At 41.2% G+C, this 14,258-nt stretch overlaps 1 protein-coding gene across 2 annotated transcripts in view; it reads right to left on the bottom strand.

The window, feature by feature from the left end:
- tdrd3 (tudor domain containing 3) overlaps positions 1–4,724 on the bottom strand; it is a 35,368-nt gene extending 30,644 nt beyond the window's left edge. For both annotated transcript variants that reach the window (XM_007893449.2, XM_007893451.1), the window contains exons 1-2: positions 4,602–4,724; positions 719–803 (exon numbers count right to left, since the gene is read on the bottom strand). In XM_007893449.2, the coding sequence (XP_007891640.1) occupies positions 719–803; positions 4,602–4,639 (123 nt within the window). In that variant the 5' untranslated portion in view covers positions 4,640–4,724. The remainder of the gene's footprint in view (positions 1–718; positions 804–4,601) is intronic.
- Between the last annotated feature and the right edge of the window lie 9,534 nt (positions 4,725–14,258).

Below are 14,258 nucleotides of genomic sequence, written 5' to 3'. Positions count from 1 at the left end.
TGGTGGGGTGGGTAGGTCGGGGGACGTGGAGCAGGCCAGAGCCGGCTGAGCGGAGGGAACGGGCGGGTTAGTAGGGGGTTAGGAGGTTGCAGATGTAGGGTGGGGCGAGGCCGTGGAGGGCTTTGTATGTGAGGACCAGGAACTGGATCCTCTGAAGTATAGGGAGCCAGTGGAGTCGGGCGAGAGTGGGGGAGATGGCGTCACGGAGTTTGGTGCGGGAGAGGACACGGGCTGCAGAGTTCTGGATTATCTGCAGCTGTGGAGGGAGGAGTTGGGAAGGCTGACAAGCAGGGTGATTGCATAGCCTGGAGGTGAACAAGAGTTTCAGTTACTATTAATAATGTCTGGTAAAATCGGACTTCAGAATCAGATGGTCAGCTGAATGAGAACAAATGACAAAAAATGGATCTTCATTAATACTACTTCAGAATTAGTAATGTTATAAAATAATTGTAAGAATCCTAAGTTTAAGTAATAGGTTACAGAAAATATACTTGCTCAAATACTTCTCTGAAAATAAATTGAATGTCACATTGTATGTGCCCATAAACTCTCAGACTTGCCACTTGACACAAGTTATACCTATGACAGTGACATCATGTGGCTAAAGTTGTTCACAGCATGACTTGCAGGAGTTGTTAAAATAAACAGACATTGGAATATAATGAAGTGGTGAACAACCATCACTCTTTTAGTGAACAGAACAAATCAAACTTACATTTAGTGCGATGCGGATGATATCCTTTACATCACTCTTGCTGGAAGAACTGGAGCAGGATTCAATTCCTTCTTGGGAAAGACACCTAGCAGAGGGAAAACATATACTTGGAATCAGAGATAGATTTAGTGACAAAACCATACATCATAAATGGCATGAATGAAGAAAGGTCCTTTGGCATTTGATCTCATTCTTCCAAAATACCAACATCGCCCATGAAGCGTCTTTCTGAATTCAGTCTTGTGTCTTGGCTTCAACAACACCCCTTGCTGGCAACTCATTTCACCTGTTAATCATCCCGCTCATAAAAAAAATAACACTTTATCAGTCCCAAGATTGCCTTTCATAGCTCTGAACCAGTGAGTCTTTTATTGCCTTAATGAAACTGAAAACATTGTTCTGAGTTTACCATTCGGCATTTACTTGCAAATGAAGTCACTGCACTTCACAATAAAATCACAATAAGAGCTTTACTCTTCTAAAACTTATTGTACAAGGTTCTGTATGCCAATCACCTCATCCTTACTAAACTGCCTGTCACTCTCTAAATTTAAGATTCCCATCCCCATTTTGAAGGTACAATATCCTGTTTGTAATATATTCACCAACCGTAGATTCAGTGCATCTTCCATTCTCAAATTGTTTACCAATTGTTCCCCACTCCCTTTGTTCCATGATCAGAACCGAATACACTACCACAACTCTCCCTGCTTTCAAGAAATCTCGTAACAACTGGTTTGTTCAACTATAACTTCAATAATAATAATGATCCTTGCATTTGATTTAGCGCCTTATCACGTTTTCGAGACGTCTCAAAGCGCTTCACAGAATATACTGTCAAGTGAATTGAATGTATATTTTGTGGGCAAAATCAATCACTTCAAAAATCACTGCTCAGTGTGCACCACTCCCATTGGAAATATTATATGAAAGGAGTTTAATAAATTCAGATTGTACTTACAGTAATATTGCTAAGGTATCAAATTGTTTTCTTATATAGCACAATTCACAAAAATAAGGTACTTGCAACAGTCTGGTAACTTTTTGGAAATATAATCACAGAAAGTTCCAGCACTGAAACAAGGCCGTTCTACCCATTAAAGCTGCACTGATGTTTTTCTCAGAGTTAATTAATTTAATCCCACTCCCCTACTCATGCCTCCACCACATTAATGTTCTTTTTCAAGCATCAGGCATCCCACCACACAAAAATATACTTTGATGAAACCACAGAGTAAAACTAATGTTAATCAAGCACTTATCAATCAACCTGAAAGCTAATTCTGCTGTACAAACCTATTAAATTTGTTTCCCCAACATGAAGGAAATGCAAAACAAACCGAAAAGAGGGTACTTTCCAACAGTATCCTCCTCTTATAAAAGTCTCAATTCAGTCGTGGGTGATTAACATAAATGCATCCATACCATGTGGCTTCATCAGATTACAACTCAATTTATATCTCAGCATCACGCTCACCTTTCTTTTGCCCCCTCATACCATTTGGACAGGGATTTAAAAAAATCAACAAAAAGTCCCAAGTTTCATTTAACTTCACTTTGGCAAGTTCTAATGTGTCTATCTATGAAGCACTCATATCTCCTATTTTACTTCTATATAAAGGTCCTGCATTTGTCCATACTAAACTTAATTTTACAGCATTCAGTCCAGGATATCCTGCCAAGCTCTCTTTTTAAAAGACTGACTATTACTAATTCCAGGTTTGGACTGCCAATGTGTAGATCTGGACAATATATACCTTACCCAAAACCTACCCCAAATCTGAACTAAGGCCCATCAACAAGTTATTAATCCAAATTAACTTTTAGACCCAAAAGAGGCTCTTGAGAGGATCCAGAACAAGTCTTTTAGAATTCTACAGAAATGATCCTACATCACTTTTCATTGTGAATTTGGGATATAATCTCCAGAGAAAAAATCTGAGGTTTGCCAAGCAAGATCTGTCCATTCTGAAACTGCAATTTATTTGATAAATTTCAAATCAATGTTCTTCTGTTTTGATTCTGACTATGTTTGTTGATTGGCGGACGCATTTCCAGGGGTAAATAATTCCTTCAAAAAAATTATAATAATGAATTGGTCACTTCAATCCACGACTGTTGGACACTGCTGTGTGTGCAATTGGCTGCCACATTTCGCCCACAAAATACAGTCAATTCACTTTACAGTATATTGTGTGAAGCACTTTGAGACGGCTTCGAAGACGTGATAAAGCGCTAGATCAAATGCAAGGATTATTATCATATATTTTTGTTCCCAATAGATTTCCTATTATTGTGGTCAGGCTATTAGGACAATCATTGCCACATTACTTCCCGAATATGGGAGCCATATTTTTTTTCAGAATGCTGGAACTTCATAGTTTCATCAATTCCCTCAAAATGACTCAAAATCCCAGAACAGACGCCTTATGTATTGGATGATGGATAGAATTCAGTCAGTCTACTCACTGGTAAACAAAATCTTCAAGAACTATTCTCTCTTATTCATTCTCATTTTATGGTCCTTTATGGTGTTACAATAACTTCCTCCCTGAATACCTCTTCTTCCTATTATAGTATTGCTAGCCTTTAACTGTTGTAGAATTAGAAGAAAATTACCCCCACCAATTATACTTTGTATCTGTTGCTACATCCCATTTCAGTTCCAATCCACTTGTCACCTCAACATTGATTGGATTTTCTAGATTTGCGCCAAAGATTGAGAGCATTTAAACTATTCATGCGCCAAAAACGCAACTTTAGCAAATTGTGGCTTTAACTTTTGGACCCCAAAAAATTTCTCGGAGCGTTTAGCCATGGGATCTTTTATCATCTACCTGAACAGGCAGACAGGACCCCAATTTAACACCTCATCTTAAAGCAGGGTATCGCAGGTAATGCAGCACTCTCCCAACAATGCACAGGAGTGTGAGACCAGACTGCGAGTTCCATCCATTTTAGAGAAGGAGACTAAATTATAAGTGGTTCTGCATTTCCGAAGGTGATTGGTTGCATTAACCTCAGCGCTTTAGCGGTGCTTGAGTTTAGGAACACAGCTGGATCTGGGGGAGGACTCTTCTCTTTGACTGTGCCTTCAGCTCCCCTCTCGACTCTCTTCCTCCTCCTCGCTCCCGCCCTTCCCTCCCCTCACCCTGACCATTTCCCCCCTCCTCGCTCCCTCCCCTCCCCTCACCCTGACCATTTCCCCCCTGCTCGGGTCATGACCCAACTGTGCAGCGCCTTGGGACGTCCTCCTGACGTGAAAGGCGCTCTATAAATGGAATCTTGTTGTTGTTGTTGTTGTTGACTGTCCTCCTTCTCACCATCCCCCCAACCACTGTCCAGAACAGGTGCAGGATGCTGACATGAACAATCTCAAGACAGAAATGTCCTGCTCTTTTTTTTAACCAATTTACCCTTTAACACGTTCCCATTCAAAAAAAAAAGAAAGACTAAGGGAGTGGGAGAAGAGAGAGTAGGCAACACTGCGTGTTGTGGAAGATAATGTGCGTTTAAGCACATTTCTTAAACACCTGTGCGCACCAAAAAAAAAGTATCTATTGATTCTCCCACTGGAGCAGTTCGCAAAGGAAGGAACCGCCCCACTGCTGTGGCGGTGGTGATGGTGGAGGAGTGAGGATCAAATAAGGACAGTTTCAAGCGGGAGAGTCAGAGGGTCCGGAGAGACTGACAAGAAGTTGCCAACGCATCAGTGGGGGCGGGGGCGAGGGCGAGGCCTACAGGGCGCCGGGGGCCGCCTGGCACCAGGCGTGAGCCGCCTCTCGAGTAAAATGTCCGGCCGAGGCCTGGTGCGGGGCCCCCGGGGGCATGTGAGTGGCTGCCCGGCAGGTGCTGATATCCCTCCCTCCCTCATGTCACTCACCAGCCTTCTCGGGCCAGAGCCGAGGACACGTCGGCCATCTTCCCAGCGAAGCGGGCAATCCACCGCGGCGCCACCGCCGATCGCCCCGCACACGGGAGGGGGAGGGGCCTAGTGACCGAGAGCACGTGATGCCGGCGCCGCGCTCCGTCCGGAGAGTCGAAGGCTCCGCCTGCCCGGCCCGGGCGCGTCGTACGTCACACCCCACGGCACAACCACGGCGTGATGACGTACGCGCTGATTGACAGCCAGCTTCACCCCTCCTGGAGCCTGTGCGCCCTGAAGCTGTGATTGACAGACACGCCAAGGCCTCCCTGTGACACACTGCTACCGACTCTCTGAAGCCATTTGTGTAGGCGCTTCGCCCATCGAATATACAGTCACTCCAATTTACAGTATACCACGTGAAGCTCTCCGAAATGCCCCCCTTGACATGAAACATTCTATGCCAAGTGCAAGAGTTATGGTTTGATTCCCTTGTATCCCTACCACAGGAGACTGGACCTCAGTTTCTCTCATTTGAGAAACGACAGCTTCGGCAAGTCAGCACCCCCCCCCCCCCCCACCCACCACCCGCCACACCCGCCCCACCGCCACACATACTGCAGTGGCAGCCAAGACTCAGATATCAAGTGTCCAGGTGCTATGCGCGGTGAATAAGGGTTTTCCACCAAAGCTCTGGTTAACAGTCACAAGCAATATCCTCACTGTGCCACTAGAGCTCCCTGTGCTTGCTCGACCTCCTTGCTGCTTTTAACACTTAAGGAAGAATGGTTCAAGCCAAGATACTAGACACATTTNAAAAATGCTTGATACTATAACGTGAGGATAGTAGGGAGGGAATTCTAGAAGAATATTATCAACTGGGCCAACCTTCTTCATCCAAACCTCTGGTGATGTGTGATTGTAACACTCAGGACTGCTCTTGCCAAATATCCACACAAGTGTGCTTCCAGTTGATGCTTCGCGATCAGGAATGGAAAACTGGCAAAATGTCCAATTTCTTAACCCAGAGTGCAGGGTTAACCCATCTGTGGTAATAATCTTTGCACTTGGAATAGGGCCTTCCATGTCAGGAGGACATCTCAAAGCACTTCAAATGATAAGTGAAAAGTGTAATGCCTGTATATTTGTAGGTGAACACATTTGTGCACAGCAATGTCCCACAAACAGTCAATTGAATGACCAATTTTACAATAATAATTCTTACATCTGGTATAGCACCTTTTGCTGTCAGGAGGACAACCCAAAATGCTTCACAGGATATACTATATAGTGAAGTGGCTGTGTTTTGTCAGTTAATGTGGTAGCCAAGTTGTGCACAGCAGTGTCCCACAAAAAGGCATGAGGTGAATCATCAATTTTGTGGGGGGTTGATGGCCAGGACACTGGAAAAAAATAAAACTTCTCTTTTCAAATATTGCTATGGGATGTTTAACATCCACTAGAACAATCAGACAACCTCGGTTTAGTATGACATCTGAAGGATGGCACCTCCAACAAATGCAGCACACTCTTAGCATTGCACTGGATAAACCAATTGATTGAAAAGTGATAGGAATGCAAGTGTTAATGCATTTTGACAATAAAACTACTATCCTATATAATGTACATTTATTTATGGCCTTTCACAGCGGGAGGTCATCTCAAAGTGCGTAAATAGCAAAAGCAAGAATTTTTGAAGCACAAGTCCTAAAACAGTGACAATGTTTGACTTCTATGTCAATCTCAACATAGGTTCAAATAAGATACCTCCAAAACAAAGGCATATATTCCTGGGGCAGATAGCCCAAATTTCTTGTAACAAGCAAAGATTGAAGATGGCTGAGGTAAAAGTTTTTCCATCACAGATTCTGGAATTATCTCATACTGTGAGAGCGTTTTGTGACATCCCAACATGAAGGTTGCTCTATATTTGTAAATTGTATTGTATCCGCTTCAAAAGTGGGTATGTGTATTGCTTCCACTTCCATGCAGACCCTGTGACTTCAGGAACAAGGAGCACATTTGTTAAAATTTGAAATGCAATTGTGCATCTCTTATGATACATAAATATGCAGTTCTCACTCTTACCTTTCAGCAGTGTTGTTCTTCATGACCTAAGAACTAACCTTTTATATGTAATAGATTCAATACAGATTTCTGTTCCACAAGTTAGATTCAGGAATATCAGACCTGCACCTTATATAGTTTAAAAATCTTTCTTTGATCTTAAGCATGGTAGATTTCAAAGCTTAATTATATTTTAAAACCTTCCCAATCTGAGTCAAACATATTTCAGTAGTCCCAATGCATGCAGATCAGAAGTTTAAACATCCCAAATATTGTATTATCTCTCAATCACTTACTTCAAATTGATGCAAATGCAATGTGATCTACTAGGGAATCACACATAAGCAGACAGATGAGCTACAGAACAGGGCTTCCTCTTAACTATTTACAGTAAAGTGAACATAGGATTTCTCACACATGTGACAGAGCTCATTCCCATCTATTGAAAAGAATAATCACATTTTCTCATTTGCATCATCATATGTTCCGTTTTCTACTCAACACTTGACAATGCTCAGAATTTCTAGCTAGTGTTCTGGGAGCAATTCACCAAGAATTGGCAAGGAGCAGGAAACAGATTTATGCTGACATTCGAAAAATCTCTTTCACTACGGGTCGAATACACCTCATGTGCAATTACAATAATAATTCTTGCATTTGATATAGCGCCGTTCACCTTAGGAGGAAGTCTCTAAGTGTTTCACAAGATATGCTGTAAAGTGCAATGACTACGCAATTTGGAGGCACATGCAGCAGTCAAATGCACACAGCAGTGTCCCATAAACAGCAATTATTTGAAAGATTGTTGGCCAGGACACCGGGAGAAACTCCCATCTCTTTTTAAATATGTCATGGGATCTCTAACATCCACCTGATTAGGCAGCCAGAATCTTCTAATAATAATAATAATCCTTGCATTTGATATAGCGTTTTTCACGTCTTCTGGACATTTCATGTTACAGAATAACAATAATAATAATCCTTGCATTTGATATAGCGCTTTTCACGTCGGGAGGACGTCCCAAAGCGCTTCACAGAATAGACTGTAAAGTGAATTGACTGTATATTTGTGGGCGAAATGCGGCAGCCAATTGCGCACAGCAGTGTCTCACAAACAGTTGTGGATGGAAATGACCAATTTTTTTTTTTTTTGAGGGATTATTATCAGGGGTATGGAGTAAGGAAACTTGCCCAAGGTTTCACCCTGCCGGGAATTAAACCCAGGACTCTTGCTTGCAAAGCAAGTTTTCTAATCACTGAGCTACAGGACTCCGCAGGAATCTTGATTTAATATCTCATCCGAAGTACAAAGGTACGAATGTTGCCAGCTGAGCCAGCTGATACATGATTGAGCAAATGTGGAGAAATTTGCGAATCAAAATCAAATGTTTTTTTATCAATATTATTTTAAATATGTTCACACATCCAGATCTTCAGGAACATTCAATAACTTAAGTGGTCTAATGGATTGTTAAATGTTGAACTATTGATTTTAACCTGAAAAGTTTTATTCAATTGACAGCAATATAATTTAAGAATAAATCTTCAACCTGTTTCAGGAGCATGTCCAAAATCCCTAAAATCAAATTCATGTTGCATTGAATCAACATCAACAAAGGTCTATAGGTCTGGAGTATTCAATGTAAGGCAGGCAGTGAATTAACTGAATGTTTTCTGGGCGAAACGCGGCAGCCAATTGGCACAGCAGTGTCCCACAAACAGTCATGGATTGAGTGATCAATTTCTTCGGTTTTTTTGAAGGAATTATTATCCCGGAAAGCAATCCACTAATCGTCTAACAACCGGGTTCCAAACTACTGCTAGGTAAAACATAGGCATGTGGAGTAAGGAAACTTGCCCAATATTTAGCCCTGCCAGGAATTGAACTGAGGTCTCTTGATTATGAGGCGAGCGCTCTAACCACTGAGCTACAAGACTCCATGGTGGTGGATAGTGGCAGATTGCTCTCGCATTCACCATCACCTTGCTGGCCACAGCAGCGGCTACTTTTTTCTCCTTAGTCTCCCTGGCTAACCAACCATGTGCCGAGTCATGGTGAAGAGTGCACCTGCACAAAGAAGAAAGTAGCAGCGTCTGAGCCTGCGCCGGACAAAAGAACCAAAAAGGCCAATGTGAGACTGAGTGAAGGGTAAGCGCTTGGTCAGTCGATTCCTGGGGATCGACGATGGCTTAGCTGCTGCTGACAGCACTTTTCAGTCTCCTACTACTCACTCTGATTTGGAGGGGCTGAGTCCCTTCCAGTCCTAGCCAGTCGGTGGCTTGGGAGGCAATTTCAAAGGGTCATTCGGGAGCCATTTGCAGGGGCACTCAGGAAATTTCCCAAATTTACAGTCCACAATTGGAAATAAGTAAAGTATTTGCTTAAAAATCACTTCAGACCAGCAGCCCAGCCAACTGCACAGAATAAGTCCCACTCCAGAGAGCAAGGAGCGGAGCCTTAGGGGATAAATTATACACAGTACTTGCATTCAAATGTCAATTTGACAGAAACTAGAGTGACACGGTGGAATGATTCAAGCAGCAAGATAAATTCAGATATTAAAGTAATTTCAGGATTTTTTTTACAATGGCCAGATTCCAGCTTTCTTGAAATTCAGTTTTTCTCCAATCAGCTCTACAGAAACATTAATTCCCCTCACCTTTAACCCTCTGCTTCTCCATTCTGAGTCAGATCTTCTTTCTTCCCCACCTCCTTTCAGATTTGGCTGAAATTCTAAATCTGCTCCATACAATTGCTCCATTCCAACTTGGCTCGACTCTACACCGCCTCCTCCCCAACTCCGCTTCCCCTTCTTTCCAACTCTGCTCCCCACTCCTCCCATAACCTCCCAGACACACAAATCTTAATTTAGGAACGTGTCACCTTGCAAATGTTTCAACGAATAGCACTTGGCAATAAAATCTACTAAAGTAAATGGTAATTTTGTCAGCCACTGTTAATTAAAAAGTAACGGAAAATGTGGCTTTATTTTCCATGTTGAACAAATATATTGAGTAAAGAGGTTCATTTATAATCTACAGAATATCACTGTGATCAACTGTACACTTTCTTGGTAAATCTGTAGTTTTACTGGTGTAAAAATTATCCACTAAATGACAGCTCTTCGGCTAATTTGAAGAGGTGACAGCCCAAAATGACCATGGGAAGCCATACGTAGTAGTGTATCTAAAGTTCCAGAATATGTCTGACAAAGTGCCACATGAAAGAGGACACTGGGAAGTTTAGGTAAAACATGAACATGAATTCAGAACTGGCTGAAGGGAAGGAAGGAGACGTTTGTTGTTAGATGAGATTGATCACAATGGGGTCTTAAGTGGGGTGCATTTGTATTGGTACCTTTCCTATACCTTGTATACATTAAATATCTTGATATACAAACAGTGTAAAGGAATTAAATTTGTATGTGTCACCAAGTTGGGAGAAATTGTGGAATCAGAGGTTTTACAAAGTGCATTTGATATGGTATACACAAGGGCTCATAACTGGCTGTGAAGTTCAATTCAGTTAATTGCAAGTTTCTCAAAATAAGAAATAAGAATTAAAAATAAATAAATTTATGGATGGGATAGAACTTACCAAGAGAGAAACTGAAAGATATCTAGCGGTGTTACTTGACTCATCACTCACTATGTCAAAACATAAGGCAGCAATAAATAAGGCAAACATGAGTCTAGGCTATTTTGCCAAATCAGTTGATTTCAGAGCCCTAGAAATCATACTTAAACTATAGATTGCTCTGGTCAGGCCACACTTAGAGCACTACAAACAGTTCTAGTTTCTGCAACATCTGCAGACTGCTCATAGGCTCAAGAGGCAGTGCAGAGAAGAGCAACGAGAATGATTCCATTGCCAGAGGAATGAGCAAGGGTTATACAAGCTAGGGCTCTTCAGTTTTGAAAGGAAATAATTCAGAGGGGATGTAAATGGGGTATTTAACTTATGCAAAATTTTAAAAGGAAAAAAGAGAAAGTGAACCGAGAATGATGTTTTTGGATTCACCAAGGCAGTAGAGCAAGAGGACACTGCCTTAGGATTGCAAAGGCCATTTTCAGGACATACACCAAGAAATATTTATTTGCCCAGAGAGTAATAATAATAATAATAATAATAATCCTTGCATTTGATATAGCGCTTTTCACGTCGGGGGGACGTCCCAAAGCGCTTCACAGAACACACTGTAAAGTGAATTGACTGTATATTTGTGGGCGAACGCGGCAGCCAATTGCGCACAGCAATGTCCCACAAACAGTCGTAGATTGAAAATGACCAATTTATTATTGTTTTTGGTTTTGGAGGGATTATTATTAGGCGTGTGGAGTAAGGAAACTTGCCCAAGGTTTCGCCCTGCCTGGAATTGAACTCAGGTCTCTCGCTTGCAAAGCGAGTGCTCTAACCACTGAGCTACAGGACTCCACGAGTAAATAATGACCGAATAAGTTACCAAGAAGGGTTGTTGAGGCCAGGATACTGGACATATTTAATGAAAGGCATGATGGTTAGGGTACTATTCTGGAAAGATAAGATCAAATGTTTTCATGGTTTTCCAGATTTTCTTCATCTGAACAAAACTTGTGATTTTCGTATTGCCAAAACTAATTATTCTGCAATATACACAATACTATCATTCATCAAATAATATACTGACAATTGTATGATCTGAATTGCATAGAGTAAAGCTAATTTTAGATGTAAATTTGTGAGAGTAGTGTAAATGTTCTTGGGAAATTGAATACTTCTGTAGTTTTTTTTCTGCTGATATTTCAAAGTTCAAGCTGCATGGAGTTTGGCATCATACAAAATCTGGTACTCGAAAATCAACCACAATGCTGCTCACACTGTTAAATTAACAGTACCATAATTTCAAACAGTACCTGTTTTATGGATACCCATTAGAGCAGAAATAGTGAGAAAAAAACAAAATGAGACCTCTAAGGAACTTTAAACAGCATCTCTTACAAATCTTGGCATATATTAAGTAATGATTTCAGATATGATCTAATGTGGCATTCAGTTGACAATTATAAACTACTTGAGTTTCACTCCTATAGGTTTTAACTTTATTCATGTCCCATTTGATTGATTAATTTTATTAACTCAGTTAATTAGTGTTTTATAATCTCCCTCAGGTATCTATTATTCTCTCTACGGGAATTTATAAATCCAGGGAAGCCATCAAACAAGAGTCAGTTAATGATTCTGAATTGATAAAATGAATGGGCCTTCTGAATGTTTCACACATCATTTGTAAACCTTAGATCTTAGTGAAATTATGTCCCTTCTAGTCCTGCTGCCTAAAGAACATTGCTTTGTTGACATTACCCTTAGTGATGTTATCCATAGACACGGGGTACAGTTCCATAGTCCGTAAAGTTGTGAACCCATGGATTTTCAGTAAAGTTATGAAACCAGGGATTTCGTGAAATCCCTGACTTTTTCTATAAAATTGTGAAACCATGAAATCACTGAAATTCGGAGTCAGAGATTTTGTGCAAAAGTGATCAATTCATCATATTGATAATCTTGGCTTGACACTTGTTAGATCATTAACAAATAAATAACACATTACGAAAATTTATATTTTATTCACCATAAACTTCATGTGACATTTCAGTCACTGATGAGTCAAATGTTAATTTGTTAACACAATTGAGGCTTTCATGACACAGGGAGTTACATTTTAGTTTTGTTTTGGAGCATTTACAATGGTTGGCCTGATTTATCTTCTGACCGCAGTTACATTTTGTAAAGCCTTGTCCATCACAAACAGATTGTGCAGATTGTGCGATGACAGCTTCATGGAGTGACACTGACTTTACCTGGTTGACCCAGGTCTCTGTTAACAATCATTTTGGGCAGAAGTCAAATTGGTTGCTGGAACAGTGAGGATGCCGGCCTTCACTGCTGTCCTATACTGGGTAGTGTCTAACTCTCAATTAATGATAGCACTAAGGATGTTCCTGGGATCCCCTCTACTCCTGTCTACTACTGGGATCAATTTTCATGAAATCCCTGACTATTAATTTCAGTAATGCTTATCTGTTTTTCATGGTTTCACCATTTTACTGAAAATGTCAGGGATTTCGCAAAATCCCTGGTTTCACAACTTTACTGTAACATATACACAAATGACGCACAACTTTACCTTCCTACAAACATCAAGTCCTATATGAACCTTGACATTCTCCATCTTTATGCCAACAATATTGACTTATCATGCTTGGCTCCATCAACAACTCTTCACCTCAGGCACTGACCACATCAGTTGCTCACTCCAGCTCATGGAGCCACAACTGAATCTCTGTGATTTTTTTGATCTTTATCTCTTGTCTAAATCTTTTTAACCTGGCTCTGCAACATTGCCTGCCTCTATTCCAACCTCACTCCCAATGCAGCCTAGGCTTTCATCACCTTCAGTTTTAACCTTTCCTTGCTCTCCACCCGCCCCTGCTTTTCCTCCCACCCCCTCAAAATCGCAAGATCATCCAAAACTTCACCACTTTCTTTTTCTTCCACACCAAGCATTACCGCTTCCTTGCCCAGCTCCATTGATTCACAATCCCCACAATGGATTGATCACAATTTGGATAATTTGTTGTTTGTAGCTCCATTCATGCAAATAGCTTCTCGGAGAGCTTAACAGTAATGTGGTTTAATGCCAAGCTGGAAAGGGAGAGGAGGTGACCAAAGGCATGCTCGAAGAGGAATGTCTTCAGCTTTGGATAAAACAAAGGATATATTTCATAACAGTGGATTGTATTTAAGATATTTGATTCCTCATGGTTCTTCCCAGAACCAATACAGATTTCGCTAACCACTGAGCTCAAAGAAAATTCTATCAGAAAGGAAAGACAATTTTAGAAATTGATTATAATCTATGTACAATTAGAAGAAACATGAACCTTCTAGATTTATACTATTACAAAATTCAACAAATTCAAAATCCCACCGCTCGCATTCTTACCCGCACTAAACTCCATAACTCCATTACACCAGTCCTTGTCAAATTCGATTGGCTCCCTGTCACAGAGCAGATTGACTTCAAGATTCTCACTCTTGCATTTAAATCTCTTCAGACCCTGGCATCCCCCTATCTCTCCAGCCTGCTTTCTCTCTAGACTACTAATCGCTGCCTCCGCACGACTGGCGCGGCCTCCTCCTTGTCCCAAGGAACTACTGCCGCATCACCTTTGCAAGCGAGAGACCTGGGTTCAATTCCAGGCTGGGCGAAACCTTGGGCAAGTTTCCTTACTCCACACGCCTAATAATAATCCCTCCAAAAACCAAAACAATAATAAATTGGTCATTTTCAATCTACGACTGTTTGTGGGACATTGCTGTGCGCAATTGGCTGCCGCGTTCGCCCACAAGTATACAGTCAATTCACTTTACAGTATATTCTGTGAAGCGCTTTGGGATGTCTAGAAGACGTGAACTCTTCTGAACTGACATAAACTGAACTCACATGAAGAAATCCAAAACTCAAAATACTGCAGATGCTGGAAATCTGAAACAAAAACAGAAGTCGTCAGTTCTGACGAAGACCCGAAACGTTGACCCGAAAGGTTGACTCTCTTTTCTTTCTCCAT

Source organism: Callorhinchus milii, unplaced genomic scaffold, assembly GCF_018977255.1.
Source record: "Callorhinchus milii isolate IMCB2004 unplaced genomic scaffold, IMCB_Cmil_1.0 Scaffold4, whole genome shotgun sequence".
Classification (NCBI taxonomy): Eukaryota; Metazoa; Chordata; class Chondrichthyes; order Chimaeriformes; family Callorhinchidae; genus Callorhinchus; species Callorhinchus milii.
The sequence above is the reverse complement of the archived record's forward strand: the minus strand, read 5'-3'. Positions and strand labels throughout refer to the sequence as shown.